Raw genomic sequence first — 18,279 nt, 5'->3', positions numbered from 1 at the left:
AAAAAAATTTAAAAAGAGTGGCGTCCTGCCAACCCTTCAATAAGGGTTGGCAGGACGCCAACCCTTTAAAAAAATATACGCCAACCCTTATTACCTTTTTTTTTTTTTTTTACTTTTAATATTATAATATATAATATTAATATTATATATATAATATATTTTATATATTATAATATAATATATCTTATAATATAATATATATTATAATATAATAATATAATATATTATATTATTATATATAATATTATAATATATTAATAAAAGGGTACGCATATCAATCTTTGTTTTGTATATTTTATAAAGAGATGGGACTCATGTCAATAAAAAGGTTACAGTATTATATTATAATACAATATATATATATATATATATATATATATATATATATATATATATAAAAGGGCAATGAGGGTTGGCGTCACTGTTCCCAGTTTTAAGTTTTTTTTTTTACATTTTTTTTTTCAGTTAAACAAAATTTTTTTTTTTAGTTTAAATCCTTAAATGTTAATTTTTTTTTTCAGTTAAATCCTATTAAATGGTCTTCTTTGATCGTCATTTTTTTCAAGATATAAAGTGGATATAGTTGAATTTTTATGGATTGTTCTTTTTTTTTATATCTTTACTTTGAAGAATTTTTAATCTAAAGAATTCAGTTTTTTCCTTTCTGTTTTTGTTTATGAAGATGAGGAAGAAGAGAGAGTGATTCCTTTATCACTTTGAAAGAAGAGGAAGAAGAGAAAAAAAAATTGCAGAGAAGAAGAGAGAAAATTTGTGCATGAAAGATTGAAGAGAGGTATTTTAGGAAAGGTGATTACTGTTGTGGTATATTTTTGAAAGCTTTAGAATATGTGGTATTTTTGTATACACGGAATAAAATAGTGCTAAAAATTTCAATATCCCAATTTTATTTTACCGCTTTCACGGAAGGTTGGCTTGGAGGTGAATTTTCATTCAACATTTCTTTTCCAGGATATGATTGCCTTCTTTTCCGGAAAATATGGATTTTATTGAAGACCTTAATATAATTGAATCGTTGACATAAATTCAATAGGATAAACTCGGGTCAAGATTTTCATAAGCATAGATATCAATTCTGCACTTACAAAGAGAACAGAGTAACATAAAATATAACAGCATTAAAAGCTGTAGCCCATATTTAATTCCTATGCAGCAGCCATGGAAATAATGCTGTAAATCAGTCCTGATAAAGTAACCACTTCAAGATTAGTAGCAGCAAAGGGTGATTCAGCAATTGGTTTGCCAATACGATAAACATTTTGACATTCAATAACATAATTTGTTGCATTAGCAACAGTGTTCATGGCATCCCAGTAAGCACTTTTCTCAGCTTGGAAGTAAGCCTCTCTAAACCCTTTGAATGCACGACGATAATCATATTGGCAAACATTTAGCCTATGCAGACTAACTTGATCTTTTATTTTTTTACGAATCTCTGGAAAAGTATTCATATTGTCTTGAATCTTAAGATCGGTAATGGAAAGAGCTAGCATAGCAAGATCATGGGCGTCACGAACTGCATTACTGCGTGGATCTGATTTAAATGTATCCAAGCAAAATTGAGGGTCTCTTGTTTTCTGGCAAATGTTGGTAACTACTTCATTAAGCCCAATGCAAGGATTGAAGAAGACAATGAGAGAGAGAACTAACACAATCAAAAACTTGTATGTACCCATTTCTGTGAACCTGTGATAGTTAACTAGGCAGATATACATATATATATATATAACGATTTGATAAAAGGAAAAAAGATGGATTTGACAGCTGCGACAATATCAGGATTTACTTCTACTCTTGCCTTATTTAGCTATTTAGAGGATTTGTTTCCATTTTTTCACTGATTGATTGCCTTTTTTGCTGCAATCATATCAGCTGCAACCGTATCAGCAAAATTTACTTCATTCTTCTTCTTGATTGTTGGAGGAGTTATTTCCATTTTTCCAATTTTACCATGTTACCATTTCTTGACGGAGGATCAAGGTTCTTATGGAATTGGCAAACAAGAAGAAAGCCCTTCAAAACTTGATGCAGAAAATTGCCATTTTTGGACCTCCTGTCCAAATGCTTCGTTTCTCCCTTTTTTTTAATCTCATTCGGAGGAAAAGGAGGAAGCTATTTGCCTTCATGAGACGGTTAAGCCGGAATTTCATAAACTGTGCTAATTTTCTAGTGAGAAATACATTAATATGCATCAGATTTTCTAGAGTCCATAATCAGGGATATAAGAACATCACCCTATACATACATCATAAAAAACTGGGTAGTAATTTCGTTCGTTAATTAAAGGAACGATCATGTACCAACAAAAGACCTAAGACAGCATACACTTGTCATAGATAAACAAAGAGAACTGTGAAGTACATATGTCGGCTTCTATAAATTTATCTTATGCATCAGTGCTCATGGAGGAATATCAAATCAAAACTCAGCCATCACAGGCACCCATATGTAGCCATCACAGCCATCAAAACTTAGCCATCATGGTGAATTATAAGATAATCACTTTTGAAAATATTTATCAACGATTCAATTGATCAAAAAAATATTAAATAACCAAATTTAAACTTTTCAAGACCAAAAATCCCAATAAAACGTATAAGCTAAATGAAATTAAAAAAAATACATAAATTCAATAGTTTGAGGTATAATTGACATCATAACATTATAGTATTTGAGATTTTCTTGATTAAACATAGATATCAATTCTGCAATTATAAATAGAACAATGTAGCTTAAAAAATAAAAGCTTTAGAAGCTGTAGCCCATATTTAATTCCTAAGCAGCTTGGAAATAATGCTATGAATTGGTCCTGATAAACTAACCACTTTGTGATTAGTGGCAGCAAAGGGTGATTCTGCAATTGGATTGCTACTCCGATAAACATTTTAACACTCAATAGCATGATTTGTTGCATTAGCAACAGTGTTCATGGCATCCCAGTAAGCCTTTTTCGCAACATGGAGGTAAGCCTCTCTAAACCCTTCGTATGCTCGATTATAATTACTTTTGCAAACATCTAGCTTATCCTGACTAACCTGATCTTTAAATTTTTGACGAATATCTGGAAAAGTATCCATAGTTTCTTGAATGTTAAGATGGGTAATCGAAAGAGCTAGCAAAGCAAGAGCGTGGGCGTCCCTAACTGCATCAGTGCGTAAATCTGACTTAAATGTATCCATGCAAAAGTTAGGGTCTCTAGTTTGCTGGCAAATGTTGGTAACTACTACATTAAGCCCGGTGCAAGGATTTAAGAAGATGAAGAGAGAGAGAGAGAGAGAGAGAGAGAACAAACACAGATAAAAACTTGTATGAAGTCATTCATGTTACCATGTCTGTGAACGTATGATAATTAACTAGGCGAATATATGTAATCAAGATTTGATTAAAGATGCAAAGCTGGACTTCAATTTATGGCCTATTGATTACCATCTTCAGCTTCGACAGTATCTGGATTTACATCCAGTATTGCATTATTTGGAGGATTTGTTTCCATTTTTCACGGATTTATTTCCACCTACAGCTGCAACCATATCAGCAAAATTTTCTATATTCTTCTTGATCGTTGGAGGATTTGTTTCCATATTCCAGTTTTGCCTTGTTACCGTTTCTCATCACTCTTGTGATTCCAGCTAGAATCCAATTGATCAGAGCAATGAAAGGTCGTTAGCAGTGAATTTCCACAGCAACTGATTTGAAATTTTAAAATTTATTTTTTTTTATAAATCAGCTTGAAAAGTTACTTAACAAGTTTGCGGGGTGTTATTTTAGCATAATTACACTGGGAAATGGTCGTTCTCAATTTGTGAAAATACAATGAGAGACGATTTTTATGGCCATCACATCTTTCCTGTCACGAACGGTAAGGTGCGCTCCTACAATATCATTTCTATATGATGATGCAAATTCATTAGTGTTTAGTGCATTTTTCTGCTCTGAGAACTCTCTTCCGCAGGCCGACGTTGAAATTTTATTTGGAATAATCGCAAGCTCTACCTCTTCTTTAAAACTCCAACTTTCGTTGAATTAAGTGGGGTTTCTTTTCTCTAATGATTTGATTGATGAAGTGTTAAAAAGATTCAGGTTTAGCCCTGGAAATCCTCTACAGGCATTCGAATTCTATAAATGTGTTTCCAATAGAAGAGGGTTTTGTTACACTTCCTTTTCTTTAGATACAATACATTTTATATTGGGTAGAGGAAGTAGAATTGACCTAAAATATGGCAACTTCTGGCTGATACCTAGAGAAAAGATCAATCTTTGATATCGGCACGATCTATGCATGTGGTTTTAGCTAGAGTTGCTGATGTTTGTTTTGTGAGGCGAACTGTAGAGGCTTTTCCAAGGTTCAAGATTTCGGTTCCAGTATTTGATATTAGGCCAACGGACTATATCCCACCCATGTTTAGATGTATTCCCCAAGTCACATTTATGAAGTTTGAAAAACTCAAAGTTCCATTTATGATATAATTGCTATTGAAATTTTTTGTTAGAGACAAAGATAAAATCGTTATTTTATTAATAATATTAAAAAAATATAAAATTTATTATATTTTCTCTACTAAGATTTAAAAACTAACAACTTCATCTCTACCTAAAGTTTTCTAACTTTGAAAAGTCACATTTCCCCTCCAAATTTTTTCTTCACCTCTTCGGTCACCATCTCCGGCACTGACAATATCCCCTCTCTACCCTAAACCGTTGGCCGACGTATGAGAAGAAATCTGAAATAGATCTCTTCGTTTGAGATGAAGAGATCTGACAACAAAAACAAAGAGATTTAGAATCTCTTTGATGGAGATGCTCTTCATCGACGAAGAGATCTGGAATCTTTTCGCCGACAAAGAAACTTTGTCGTTGTCCTTTCCAAATCGTCAAATATAATGGTCGGAAAGAAAAAATTATAAGGTTTTGAGGGAGAAATGTGACTTTTTAAAGTTAAAAAATTTTAGGAAGGGTGAAATGTTAATTTTTAAAACTTAAGAGAAAAAATGTAATAAACTTTATTTTTTTTAATATTATTAATAAAATAACGATTTTTTCTCTATTTCTAACAAAAAAGTTTAACCTGAGTTGGTCAACGGGTGAGATTTTAAATTTTTCAAATTTCGCGAGTGCAATTTTCAGAATGCAACTAAACTTGAGGGTGAAAGAGTCCTTTGGCCTTGATATTATTTATTTAATTCTTTATAAATTGAGTAATCACTTTTGAAAACGTTAATCAAATAATAAATTGATAAAAAATATTAAATAACCAAATTTAAACTTTTCAAGGCCAGAAATTCCAATAAAATGTATAAGCTAGATAATAAAAATGACATAAATTCAATAGTTTGTGCTATAATTGACCGCATAATATTATAGTATTTCATTTTTCCTGATTAAGCAGAAATATCAATTCTGCAAGCCTTAAAAACTGTAGCCCATGTTCGATTCCTAAGCTGCTACGGAAATAATGCCATAAATTATTACTGCAAAACGAGTCAGTTTTTGATTGACGGCAGCAAAGGGCGACTCAGTAATTGGGCTGCCACTGTGAAAGACATTTTCACAGTCACTGACAAACTTTGTTGCATTAGCAGTAGCCATCATGGCATCCCAGTAAGCTTTTATTTCAACACGGAAGTAAGCCTCTGTATACCCTTGGTATGCTCCATCATAATCACTTTTGCAAACATCTAGCCTATGCTGACTAACTGGATCTTTTAATTTGTCACGAACCTCTGGGAAAGTATCCAAAGTTTCTTGAATTTTAATAATGGCAATCGAAAGAGCTAGCTTGGCTTGAGCATTGGCGTCACGAACTGCATCACTGCGTGCATCTGATTTAAACATATCCAAGCAAAATTGAGGGTCTCTGGTTTGCTGGCAAGTCTTGGTAACTACTTCATTAAGCCCAAAACAAGGATTTAAGAGGACGATGAGAGAGAGAACTAACACAATTAAAAGCTTGTATGAAGCCATTCTTGTTCCAATTTCTGTGAACCTGTGATGATTAACTAGGCACATATGTATATAATCAAGATTTGATAAAACAGGCAAAAGCTGGACTGCAATTTTTGGATTGTTGATTACCATCTCTAGGTGCGACAATATCAGGATTTACTTCCACTCTTGCCTTATTTTTAGCCGCAATCATATTTGGAGGATTTGTTTCCTTTTTTTCAAGTATTTATTGCCCTCCTTAGCTGCAGCCGTATCAACAAAGTTTGCTTCTTTTTTCTTGGATTTGTTTCCATTTATACCAAAATTTTCCTTGTTTTCAAATCAATCAAGATTTGTTTTCAAACCAGTGGGATTCCGGCTAGAATCGAACAGATCCGGTGCCATTTGGAACGGGAAAATTTATTTGGGTCTTATACTTTCTTATCTGATTTTCGTTTGATTTGCTTTTTGTGGGAAAGTTGGTGGAAGCAGAGAAGTGTATCTAGGAGATGATAGAGACAAGGCATCAGCGAAGCAACATTTCTCTTCGGAGGATCAAGGTTTTTATGGAATTGGCAAACAAGATAGAAGCCCTTCAAAATTTGATGCAGAAAATGGCCATTTTTGGGCCTCCTGACAATGTTCCTGAGGGTACAGAATGTCCTTGTAAAGTGTTATAGAATGCACCAAAATTGAAAAATCGAGCCGAACGTGTCCTTTGTATATAATAGGCCCAGATTGGCCCCTAAGAGGACGGGTTTGCTCGTTTTCTTCCCCCTTTTTTTGGAAGAAAATGAGGAATTCATTTTACTTCATGAGACGGGCAATCCAGAGTTTCATACACCGTGCTATTTTTGTCGCTAAGTCGTACCACAATCGGCGCAGCAACGGGTTCCCACGGTTAAAGAGGGAACGCCAATTCTCCTCTCTATTCCACTTGTTGACCCAATCAATTTTGCTAATTTGGGGGACTGATCAGTGTTGTAGATTTGCTGATATCTACTCTTGTACTTGTACCTTTACTCTGCCCAATACGGAAATAACCAAACACAATTTTTAAAAGATCAAGTAGCCAGTTCTCTTGCATCCACCTTTTAAATAAAATAATCATTTTTCCATTTTTCCATACTGTTCTAATTATAAAAGTATAGATATAGACAACTAGAATTAGAATCTGAATGCATTTTAATAAATTGCTCTAATTATAAAAGTATAGGGTTTTTTGTATGCAGAAATTTCAAATAGAACGAACCATCTCACAAAGACTGAAGTGCTATCGTGTTGACACCAAGAGGAAAATTTAAATTTAAGAATTATTTCGATGCTACGTATAACAAATGGCAATGTTTAATGTTCAAGCAATACAACAAAAACAAGATTAAAAAGGAAACAACACTTTAACTGCATACAAAAACCCAAACATCAAGGAACAATGTTAACTCTGTATTTCAACATTTGTTGCAATCCAAACTTCAGAATTTAGCCTTCTACACCTGCAAGTGCACGGAAAAATATTTACATAAATAACACCAAAAAAGATCTACGGTAAAATTGCTCAAATCTGTGAAGTATACCTTGTTTGCAATGTTGTTTGAAAGCCAGTCAAGTCCCTCATACAACCCTTCACCAGAAGTGGCACATGTGCTCTGGATATACCTGCAACATAGAATAATTCATCATCATACCAAGAAAAGAAGAAATGAAAAAGAGGAGGGGATGGGAGGGGGTGGCAAGATATCTTACCAGTGGCGCTGACGAAGGGAGTGCAGGCCAAGCTTATCAGTTATCTCAGCTGCATTCATTGCATTTGGAAGATCTTGCTTGTTTGCAAACACTAGCAGCACTGCATCCCTCAACTCATCCTGTCAATGCAAAAAACAGAAATATTAAAAACATAAAGCACCCTAAAGTACCACATAAAAATTCCCCAAAAGCAACTTCTTATTGTTCCACTTATAGCAGTCATCAGTGCTTATGATAAGAAATTCAGAAACTGGTTACAATACCTCATTCAACATTCTGTGCAACTCATCTCTGGCCTCAACCACACGATCTCGGTCATTGCTATCAACCACAAAGATAAGTCCTTGCGTGTTTTGGAAATAATGTCTCCACAGAGGTCGGATCTGAAAAACCAAAACTAAAGGTTGTTAGCAAGGAAAAATGAATTAAATAATAGAGGAAACAAGATCACCTGCTCAAATCCCCTTTTCACAATTATTGAAAGTTAAATCCAAACCCCATCCAATGGGAAATTCTATTGCCTACAGGCCAAGATGAACTCTTTTAATTATGACATGATTTTAAACAATAGAAAATGCGCCAAAGAAGCTTCATTTGATCTTTACAACAACATTGAGACTAGAGAAACCAAAGAAACTTCACTCAAGTAGTCTAGATTGAAGAGCTCATTGTCTAGGAGACCGTATCTAATGCTAGGAATGAGCCATCTACATAAAATACTAGTCAGAAAAACATTAATATGCATTGTTCAGGAGACTGTATCTGCAGATGGAACAGAGCCATCTATCTAAACAAGTGGGAAATACATTAATATGCATCACATCTTCTAGATACCATATTTAGGGATATGAGAACATCACTGTATACATTGATCATTAAAAACTGAATAGTAAATTTGTTAGTTGATTGAAGGAATGATCAAGTGCCCAGAAAAACCTAAGACTGCACACACTGTTCATTGATAACAAAGAGAGTTACGAAGTACATATGCAGGCTTCTATTGGGATATGAAAACATCACTCTATACATTAATCATCAAGAACCGGATAGCAACTTTGTCAGTTAATTAAAGGAATTATTAAGTGCTGACAAAAGACCTAAGATAGCACACACTTTTCATTAATAAACAAAGAGGGTTATGATGTACATATGTAGGCTTCTTAAATTTCTCATATGCTTCAGTACTTATGGAGAAGTATCAAATCAACATTTAGCCATTACAGGCACCTCTTTTTCTGAGTATGCAGATCAGGATATACTAAGGGCACTATAGGGTAAAGATCTCATCAGTCAGATAATACTCCATTGTCCTAAATCATCCCCTTAGAAAAAATAACTGAATAAAAAAATTTTCTTAAAATGTCAGGAAATAAACCAAAGGACAATTGATGGTGAGGAAGATCAACTAGATTATCCCTAGAAAATAAGACCTAACATTTCTCTTGCAGTCAGTTAAAATTAAACCTACATACCTTGTCCTGGCCCCCGACATCCCAGACGGTAAAGCTGATATTCTTATATTCCACAGTCTCCACATTAAACCCTGATCAAATAATGCAACAGAATTGAGTGCAAAAAAGAAATCTACAAGAGGGGAAAAAGAAAGCAGTCTACTTAATGATACAATAAGAAGAGAGTGAGGCTAAATTGCATGTCTTTAGTGGTATCATAATAACACAACAATTCTTCTCATGTCCAACAATGAAAATAAATCCAAGTTTCTACATTAACAACTGCAATGCAAATCCTTAAAGTATTCAAGCGGAATGCATGTATGGTTAAGTCAAACTTACCAATTGTTGGGATAGTAGTGACAATTTCTCCTAGCTTGAGCTTGTATAAAATGGTAGTCTTACCAGCAGCGTCAAGACCTACCATGAGAATGCGCATCTCTTTCTTCGCAAAGAGCCTGCTGAAAAGCTTCGTGAAAGACAACCCCATTTTTCACAGCCTGCAAACAACAATAATGCCAGATAAATTTAGAATTCGTAAAAAAAACCCAGCAGCTTTAGTACACAACATGACAAACACCAGTTGAACAATTCAAGAAAATTATAGGACCACGATTAACAGAATCAAAATAGTTAACATTAAAATCAATTAATCAAAATAATGCAGCATTTAACAATTGCAAAAGACTATATCTAACTACGAAGAGCTTATCCAAACCAAAGAAACAATAAAATAACAGCTTAGGTTTGAATTGTGACAGATCACACCACAGCGCGCACAAAATACATCCAAATCTACCGCATCAACACGTAATTTTGATCATTCAAACATTTCAGAGACCTTAAAAAAGAGATCAAGATGTTCAATTTCAGACAAGGAACACGATTATCAATTATCAAAGGTAGATCGAGCAAAATGAAAAGCAGATCAGAAAATTGAAGCAATAAAAAATTAAAGAATGATACAAGGAAATGGAGATCTGAAATTTTTTTAAGAGAGAATTCGTACAATTCTCGAAAATAAAATTGTGATGCGAGAGAGCAAAACCACTTGCCTGAGGGAAGAGAGCGATTTGTTTTTGGAAGATCTACCTCCCTCTCTTATTCTAAATACGAGCTGTCGTTCAGATTATTAACAAGCTTACGAAGATTGTGGATTTATAGAACCAAACGGCCGTTTAACTGTATTAACGCCGTCAAGTACCATTAGCTTTATAATTTTAAGGTTTCGGACCTTTTGGTGGGTAGTGACGTAACGGCGTAGAATGGAATGGAGACGCTTGGCTAGCAAACTCCGTTTGGGTAACAACAGATTCTCTTCCCTGCTTCGAATAGAATTATGTTCTGTTATTGGCTTAGACTGGAGATGTTGACATAGAGATTTTGAAGGAAAATGAATAGAATCTTGAATCCTTGATCTATATATGACAAAAAATTCTTGAATTTTTTAATTATTCAAGATGAAATTGTAAGGACAATAACGAGGGAGGAACAGAACGTTAAAGAATAAATATAAGGTCCGTGATCCAATGAACACTAAGATCTAAAGATGGGAGCAAGCCTAGGTGAGGAGAAATACAAGCTGTTGATGTTGGCATAAAATCAGACAGGCAGGCAACAAGTGTGTGCAACAGTGCACTTACAGCTAATCAATATAAAACTCCCAATCCCGACCATGGGTCCCCAACTTCATAGGAAGGAAATTTCATGGCTAGGTAACATGTTTTGTAAAATTGTAAATGCTATTTTTGAATTTAAATGGCAGTACACACAGGAAATCTATAGGTTCGCTATAAAATGCAGGCTATCAAAGCTATGCTTGAAGGATTTCATAAATTCTTTCAGAACAAAATAGTTTAAAGCCTTACAGAAAATCTTGCCATCACCATTTTTTCCAGTTCTTTTCTCCTCCAGTATCTTGTTTATTACTGCTTCAACCTAAGATGGGATTGTTGGAGGGTTTGATTGATTAATCATTTAACACCAAAGATATCATAAACATTTTCTTTTACAGCAATTTGCCAAACTTTGTAAATATGGAGGAGACAAATCTTAACTTTCTATTATCACTAGTTAAAAACTATATTATCTATACCTGGTCTTTGCTCACCACAATCGCCATCTTTGTTTTAGCAATAAACTTGTACCCAGAAAATTCTGAGCCTCAACAAGAATTATCCAAAAGACAGAAACACCATGCAGGAAAAAAGGTACTGCTACCACAAATTGAAAAAGGGGAAAGCTTGCAAGTTGCAACTGCCAAAAAATAAACCATAGACATAAAATCGAATTAATGCTAAGCTGTAGCCATCCTAAATTAAACTTCCAGCCTTCTGAAAGACTACAACTTACCACCTTGTTGTCTCTCTGTTGATCCTCCTTGAGCACCGAAGCCTCAGACAATCAGAAACCGTGACACCATGTACACCCATTTTCAGCAAAGCCTTCATGTTTAAAGATCGAAACCATGAAATATGAACAACACATGGCACTGGAGTTAAGAATGTTATGATACAATGAAGAAGCTCAATGATTGATTTGAAAAAATATTTAGCTTAGTAATGTGACTACAATGGTGTCAGTTTGTCGGCTGAGGCATCTGTTTGTCCTTGTTTAACGAAGATATTAATATGTATATATAGTTTGAAGTTCATCTGTCAACAGATGGATATTAAATCACATGCTCAACATACTACAAGACACATACTACAAGACAACTCCAAATGTTATACATAGATAAGCATGAAGAAGTCCATTAGCTTATGAAGATAGGATTATTACCAATTTTAAGATATAAAATATCCATCTTCTTGAGCTAAACTCGTATCTTCTTGCTGCTTTAGTGAAAAGTGCGAAAGGAAGCCAAAGGATTGTTTTAGCTTAGTCAATAAGTCATGGACAGTTAACTCACAATTGACAGACAATTGCTATAGAACTTGAACTGATTTAATGAAACTTCACAGAAACAAATCATCAATGACCTTAGTCATTCAAGTTACAGTTTTAAAAAGTCATATGTAGTTCATCTAAGAGTTTCGTTCATAACTTTATTCTGACTTTGACTATTGGTTTCAAAATGTATCCAGAAACAACGGAAGATTGGAATATGAGGAGTTAAAATGCAATAGGTTAAGCAAATTTGATACGTAAATCATAGTATCATACTAACAATTTCAGCACAAAGAGAAGGCGAAGGTTTATTAGCTCTTACGGAAGAAACCTACTGGACCTGCCAGGGACTACATCCCAAATTCAGCAGCACGAAATAAATAAAATTAGACATATTAATCTACTCTTAACAAAGGAATAGAATATGTTGTATGGATAAAAACATATGAAACTTTGTAGACACCTGATAACAGCTTCCACTGTAAAATATAGAATCCGGGATATAATCTACTAGCAAGAAACATGGGATCATCAATCACTCAGCCTGAGAGACACCAAAAACCAAGTGAAATTACAACTTATAAAATTCGTACCAGGGCCGGGGGGAGCTCTGGGCTTTAATAACTGGAAGGTTCGATGCATCTTTCGTGAGCTTGAAATGAGAAAATCGATCGAGAATCCATGAAAGTGGGTCGGATAGAAAGAGCAATCAAAGAGAGGAAATTCTTTGAGACGAGAGTGAGAATGCAGACAGGTAAGTGTGCCCGGTTTTGCAAAAGCAGCCATATTTTTTACTTCTGAAATGGAGATGATGGACTTCGCCTACTATACTAAAGTCACTCAGCTCAAATTCGCAGGAAACGATACGCTGGCTTAGTAGAAAACTAAACAAGTTAATGTAAAAATTTTAAATTTTGTATTAACATAACTTAAGATATTTTATTGCATATTTTGTTTTTCTATTAAATTATCTTTTCTTTTAAGCATAAGTTCAATAATAAAAGTGAATTAAAAAATTATAGGACAATTATAAATTTTATTATTTTTTAAACAAGTGTACAGCCACTTCTTTTTTAAATAACCGGCCATTTCCATCTGCCCCATCTTAATTGACGTTGACGGAGATTGAATTGGAGTTTGGAAAGATCTGAGCCGCTGAGCGTAATAGTGCCTGGTAAAAAAAAAAAAAGGCAAATATCAGAGCAGTTTGTGGGTAAGAGAATGGCGGCAAAAGAAGGAGAAGGGAAAGAGTTCGTGTACAGAATCAGTACGGCTCGAGAGTGGGAAGAGCTCCAGAAGAGTGGATCTATTTTCGGTGGAGACCTCGACAAGTCTACTGGTTGCATCCACCTCAGTAGACTCGACCAGGTACAGGCCCAGCTTCCTCTCTTTTCTTTAATTTCGTTAATCAATTATTGATTTAATTTGAGTTAAACAATAAGATTTTAGGATTAGAGTTCTCTTCTTGCGTCGTACAAACTGCGTTTATATATTCCCATTTTCTGTAGTCTCAAAATTGAAAGTACTCTCAAGTATGTTTACTTTGTGTTAGGTAAATAATCAGGTTAGAGTTTAATTAGGGTAAATCCGTTTAGATCCTCAACTTGTGTTGTGAACATCAAATAAGGAGATGGATGCTTGGTTCTTGAGAGATGTTAAAAATGTTTGCTGTAAATTTCAACCGATGTCAGAAAATTCGGTAATTAATGTACAGGTGCAAGGAACATTACAGAACTTTTTCTTAAACACTAAGGTGGATTTGTACCTTCTCCAAATTGATGCTGAAAAGGTTAGTCTGGTAGCCTCTTGTATTTTCAGTTGAACTTGGGGACATAAGTTATGGAGAAAATAGATATCACCATTACAGTATAATTTGACTAATGTATGTGAGAACATAAATCAAAGCAAGCATTCTCTTTGATTATGAATTACTGAAATTTGGAAGTTTTGTCCTTAATTCCTGATGATAAAAGCTTCTCTTTTTTATATGTTCCTACGGGTGCAGCTTGGGGATGGATTGATCTATGAACTTGTGGATGGCTCGAATAGCTTCCCCCATTTTTATGGCCCATCCAAAAGTTTTGCTCCTCTCCCGTTAGACGCAGTGGCAAAAGCAGAGAAATTGTCTCTATCAGATGGTCGATTCAGTTGTAGTTTCCTGAATTAATTGGTGATGATTCATTATGTATGTTAAACAATCATTTCGATCATCTTTTTCCTTCGCTTAACATGTTTGAGAACCAAATCAGTTTATCTATGAATTAATCACGTATCCTCTATTTTTTGACATTGGATGATGATGAGTCTTATTTATCGGTTTAAAAAGAGAAAACCATCATGTAGCGGGGATAGCTCAGTTGGGAGAGCGTCAGACTGAAGATCTGAAGGTCGCGTGTTCGATCCACGCTCACCGCATACAATTTTACCCATATATCTTTTGGGCTTTGTATTCTTAAGCCCAAAATAGTTAACCTTATTTTTCTCTGGTCCATAGCAAGACAACCTCAAAGCCCAAATATATTTAACTTTATTTCTCTGGTCCATTGCAAGGCAACCTGCGGAAGCGAGATTGTTCAATAACCGTTCATTGTTGAACACAGAAAAAACAAAAATAATCAATTCTGGTTCACGGACTGATTAATAAATAAATGAGTAAATTATATTTTTCCCATTTTGTTATAAAATAACTTCTATGTTCTTACATGACATAAATAACCTTGTTCTATAATAGCTTTTATATTTTTAGATAGCATAAATAATATTTTTTTAATTTAAAAAATGTAAAATAATCAATTTCCTTTAAAATACTATTATATAGCACCAATAATTTTGCAATGTGACATTTAAAATTTTAATTTGACTTTTGATTTTGGATAAAAAAAATTCAATAAAATTATGTTAAATACGTAAATTAACCAAACCGTGGGTGGGAAAATGTAATTTATTCTTTAATTTATAAATCAATCTCCTCTTCCCTACAACCAGAACAACAACACAGCACCCCCACCCCCCCCAAACCCAACCCACAAGTTTTATTTGTGTCGGTGACCACAAACCAAAATGTAGATCCAAAATTTTACAGTTGGTTTTTCTCTTTTTCCATGATTGTTTGTTTTGTCTGATAATTTCTTTACCACGGGCTCAATCAAACAAAATAAAAATAACCGTTAATAATTAGCGGACCGCCATCTTCTTAGGAGTTTGGGCAAAATACAGTGGTTGTGGTTGGTTGCTTGCCTTACACAAAATTAACTTCATTCATGAGTCATGATGCTCAGCCTTTTGCTCATGAACTTACACAGTGGTTGTGGTTGGTTGCTTGTCTTACACAGAATTAACTTCATCATGCTCAGCCTTTTGCTCATCAACTTACACACCAGGTAAACGTTTTTGTTTCGAAACTTTTAAGAGAAACCACCTTCATCGCCTTCAGATTTAACAAGCACATGCACATGTATTTGTAAATGCATTGGCTTCTTTCGCCAGCTAATAAAGACATTTGGTATCTCAAAATATATTCGTAACTGAAACCAACTTGTATGCTTAGGAATAATTGAGATTAAATTGCTCATGTTTGTCTCTATGAGACTATAAATTGAGCTTTAATGATTCTGATTATCAAATACAAGAGGACGAACATGGCTGTAAGAAAAAGAGATTTTCAGTTTTCTTCACTTGGCAAACTTGTTATGATTCTGTGCCTATCCCTTTCTGTTCCTTCTTCTGTTCATTCTAAATGCTTGAAAAATCCAGTGATCTTCGTCTTCGGGGACTCTAATTCTGACACCGGAGGTTTCTCATTCGGACTGGGCTTCATTTTTGGTCCGCCTCATGGCCGTAATCTCAATCAACCATCTGGCCGTTTATGTGATGGACGGCTGATCATTGATTTCCTTTGTAAGTTCCAGATATATTGCCCTTTGTTTTATATTTACTTTAGCCATTTCATTTTAGCTTACATTAAATCAGTTGATTCTATATTTCACTTCTGTGCTGAATCGGAACTTATTACAGACTAGAAATATATTGAGATTGCGCAGGCATAATACAAAGTTTTAGCATGTTTTGCTTGTACATGCATTGCATCCTTTCCTTCTGGCCGTGGCAGTGTTATTTATGTTACTGTTCCACAATAGTCTTTGACACACTTCAGGTTCATTCTTTATGGCCCTAAAGGGCAACAATTGAATCAGAAGTTTGATTCAAGATCAACAATAGCAAATGGGTAATTCAGTTTGTAGAATGTAGATATAAATTGTAATAGTAACTTGATTTTGTGAACTAAATATTGTAGAAGGATTGTGTAAGCAGAAGGGACACATGATCAAAGGTTCTAACTGTTTGTTTTCTTGGCAGGTGATAGTTTAAATACTAATTATTTGACCCCATATCTGGAATCTCTGGGGCCAAATTTTAGTAATGGAGTTAATTTTGCTATATGTGGTGCAGCCACTTTACCAAGATATACACCTTTCCAGTTGGGCGTTCAAATGCTTCAGTTTTCGAGATTTCGTTCCCTCTCCTCTCAGCTTATATCCAAAGGTGCATTTTCAAAGGAATTATATTTTCAGAGCAGTACTCTTACTATTGACTGATATTTATAGTGTATTCAACATTGAATTTCAACCCAGAAAACTCCTTTATAATGTGATCTCAATTCATTTATATAATATATCTTAAACATGATTCAGGCTACAAAAATTTGGTAAGTGAGGAGGACTTTAAGAATGCACTTTACATATTTGACATTGGACAGAATGATTTGGTTGGGGCATTTGGCTATCTCTCGTACCAACAAGTTCTTGAGAAGATTCCATCTTTCATTGCCGAAATCAGATTTGCTATTTGGGTGAGACTTCACTTACCACCCTGTTTTATTTGTTTTTGTTTGCAAAACTCTGAGAGCCAACTGACATTAATTTTCCATTGATTTATTTTCATTTCAAATTCAGAGTATATATCAACAAGGAGGGAAGAATTTCTGGGTACACAATACTGGGCCACTGGGCTGCTTGCCACAAAGTCTTGCTACAACTGCCAAAAATGCTAGTGCTTTTGACGAGTATGGATGTATTCAGTCCCTAAACAATGCTGCAAATGCATTTGATATTCAATTGAGCGCCCTGTGTGAAATACTCAGATCAGAGATGAAGAATGCCACCATTGTATATGTGGATATATATAATATTAAACTTGATCTCATAGTCAATTCTGCCAAATATGGTATGATACCCAGTATTTCAGCTACATGCTATAACGTTAAGCCCAAACATTTAAATGTATATTTACATTGATTTGTAAGTTTGTTTAACAGGTTTTGAGAACCCTTTCATGGCCTGCTGTGGCTATGGTGGGATGCCGTACAACTTCAATCCCAATATCAGGTGCAGCCAAACCAGTGCCAACGTCTGTAATCAAGGATCTCAATACGTAAGCTGGGATGGAGTTCACTACACTGAAGCTGCAAACTCAAATTTTGCCTGGAAAATACTATCTACTAATTACTCTACACCTCGAATCAAGTTTGATTTCTTTTGTAATTAAGTTGACTTGATATGCACAAGTCTAGAAACATGTAGTATACTGGTATATAATTAATCTTTCGAATTTTCTTGGGAAGATTCCTTTTGGTCTGTGGCATTACTGTAGTGGACGTCTATTACATGGATGTGGTTAATTTGATTTCATAAATATCAGTTGGCATAGATAGTACAACTTGGAAGAAAAATATCTCCCCCATAGAGTTGCTTTGGGCATGTGGGCTTGAGATTCACCTCAAAGATAATGCAAAAGAAGTCAGGCTTGAGTTCTGAATGAATTTAGATAAGCAGACGGAGTCATTGCCAGCAAAATAATGCACCAACCTATTTATGGATGCAGATCTTAAGCCATCTTGAAATGGAAAGCCAGCACTTGTGTTGGTCCATATTACTATTAGAAGCAGTTTTGTTGGGTGACTGTAGGAAGCAGAAAAAATGGCTGGATGAAAATTTTCTCAACATTTGATATTGATGGTATGGACATTAGTGTTCATTGGTATGTCTACTATCTCAAAATCTAGCTTGCATGCTAGGCCCATTCCTGTTAATTTTGGGGACTCAAATTCGGACACCGGAGGATTACTCGCTGGCACCCCGAATTTCCTTCGGCTTTCCTCATGGCATTACAAGTTTTTCACGCAGGCACGGGCGTTTAGGTGATGGCAGCTTGTGATTAGCGTTTTCTGTGAGTTTAGTCTCTGCTCGCTTCATATGAA

At 34.8% G+C, this 18,279-nt stretch overlaps 6 protein-coding genes and 1 non-coding gene across 9 annotated transcripts; 3 read left to right on the top strand and 4 right to left on the bottom strand.

Annotated features, from left to right (window-relative positions):
* Positions 1-1,163: 1,163 nt before the first annotated feature.
* Positions 1,164-1,694, bottom strand: LOC123223367 (pectinesterase inhibitor 5-like). Its single transcript, XM_044646524.1, has one exon. The coding sequence runs from the start codon at positions 1,692-1,694 to the stop codon at positions 1,164-1,166; it is 531 nt and encodes a 176-aa protein (XP_044502459.1).
* A 1,209-nt stretch (positions 1,695-2,903) lies between these two features.
* Positions 2,904-3,511, bottom strand: LOC123223365 (pectinesterase inhibitor 5-like). The gene is made up of 2 exons (XM_044646523.1): positions 3,445-3,511; positions 2,904-3,160 (listed from the first exon to the last, which is right to left on the bottom strand). The coding sequence occupies exons 1-2, from the start codon at positions 3,509-3,511 to the stop codon at positions 2,904-2,906; spliced, it is 324 nt and encodes a 107-aa protein (XP_044502458.1).
* Positions 3,512-5,397: 1,886 nt separating this feature from the next.
* LOC123223364 (pectinesterase inhibitor 5-like) lies at positions 5,398-5,979 on the bottom strand. Its single transcript, XM_044646522.1, has one exon. It carries the CDS (start codon positions 5,977-5,979, stop codon positions 5,452-5,454), a length of 528 nt encoding a protein of 175 aa, XP_044502457.1. The 3' UTR covers positions 5,398-5,451.
* Positions 5,980-7,221: 1,242 nt separating this feature from the next.
* Positions 7,222-10,330, bottom strand: LOC123224385 (ADP-ribosylation factor-like). 2 transcript variants are annotated; one of them, XM_044648024.1, is made up of 7 exons: positions 10,190-10,330; positions 9,477-9,634; positions 9,156-9,226; positions 7,947-8,066; positions 7,684-7,802; positions 7,515-7,596; positions 7,222-7,433 (listed from the first exon to the last, which is right to left on the bottom strand). In XM_044648024.1, the coding sequence occupies exons 2-7, from the start codon at positions 9,622-9,624 to the stop codon at positions 7,428-7,430; spliced, it is 546 nt and encodes a 181-aa protein (XP_044503959.1). In that variant the 5' UTR covers positions 9,625-9,634; positions 10,190-10,330; the 3' UTR covers positions 7,222-7,427. The 2 variants fall into 2 exon arrangements, with proteins under 2 accessions (XP_044503959.1, XP_044503960.1); XM_044648025.1 differs by having other exon boundaries at positions 10,144-10,261.
* Positions 10,331-13,096: 2,766 nt separating this feature from the next.
* Positions 13,097-14,310, top strand: LOC123224203. Of its 2 annotated transcripts, XM_044647798.1 has the most exons (3): positions 13,115-13,391; positions 13,738-13,812; positions 14,029-14,310. In XM_044647798.1, exons 1-3 carry the CDS (start codon positions 13,245-13,247, stop codon positions 14,188-14,190), a joined length of 384 nt encoding a protein of 127 aa, XP_044503733.1. In that variant the 5' UTR covers positions 13,115-13,244; the 3' UTR covers positions 14,191-14,310. The 2 variants fall into 2 exon arrangements, with proteins under 2 accessions (XP_044503734.1, XP_044503733.1); XM_044647799.1 differs by lacking the exon at positions 13,738-13,812 and having other exon boundaries at positions 13,097-13,391.
* Positions 14,311-14,365: 55 nt separating this feature from the next.
* On the top strand, positions 14,366-14,438 carry TRNAF-GAA. Its single transcript has one exon. It is a non-coding gene; the product is annotated as a tRNA-Phe (tRNA).
* A 974-nt stretch (positions 14,439-15,412) lies between these two features.
* Positions 15,413-17,656, top strand: LOC123223054 (GDSL esterase/lipase At1g09390-like). Its single transcript, XM_044646114.1, has 5 exons — positions 15,413-15,920; positions 16,380-16,565; positions 16,715-16,872; positions 16,976-17,246; positions 17,338-17,656. The coding sequence occupies exons 1-5, from the start codon at positions 15,629-15,631 to the stop codon at positions 17,565-17,567; spliced, it is 1,137 nt and encodes a 378-aa protein (XP_044502049.1). The 5' UTR covers positions 15,413-15,628; the 3' UTR covers positions 17,568-17,656.
* The last annotated feature ends 623 nt before the right edge of the window (positions 17,657-18,279 follow it).

This window comes from Mangifera indica, chromosome 8 (genome assembly GCF_011075055.1).
Source record: "Mangifera indica cultivar Alphonso chromosome 8, CATAS_Mindica_2.1, whole genome shotgun sequence".
Taxonomy (NCBI): Eukaryota; Viridiplantae; Streptophyta; class Magnoliopsida; order Sapindales; family Anacardiaceae; genus Mangifera; species Mangifera indica.
The sequence above is the reverse complement of the archived record's forward strand: the minus strand, read 5'-3'. Positions and strand labels throughout refer to the sequence as shown.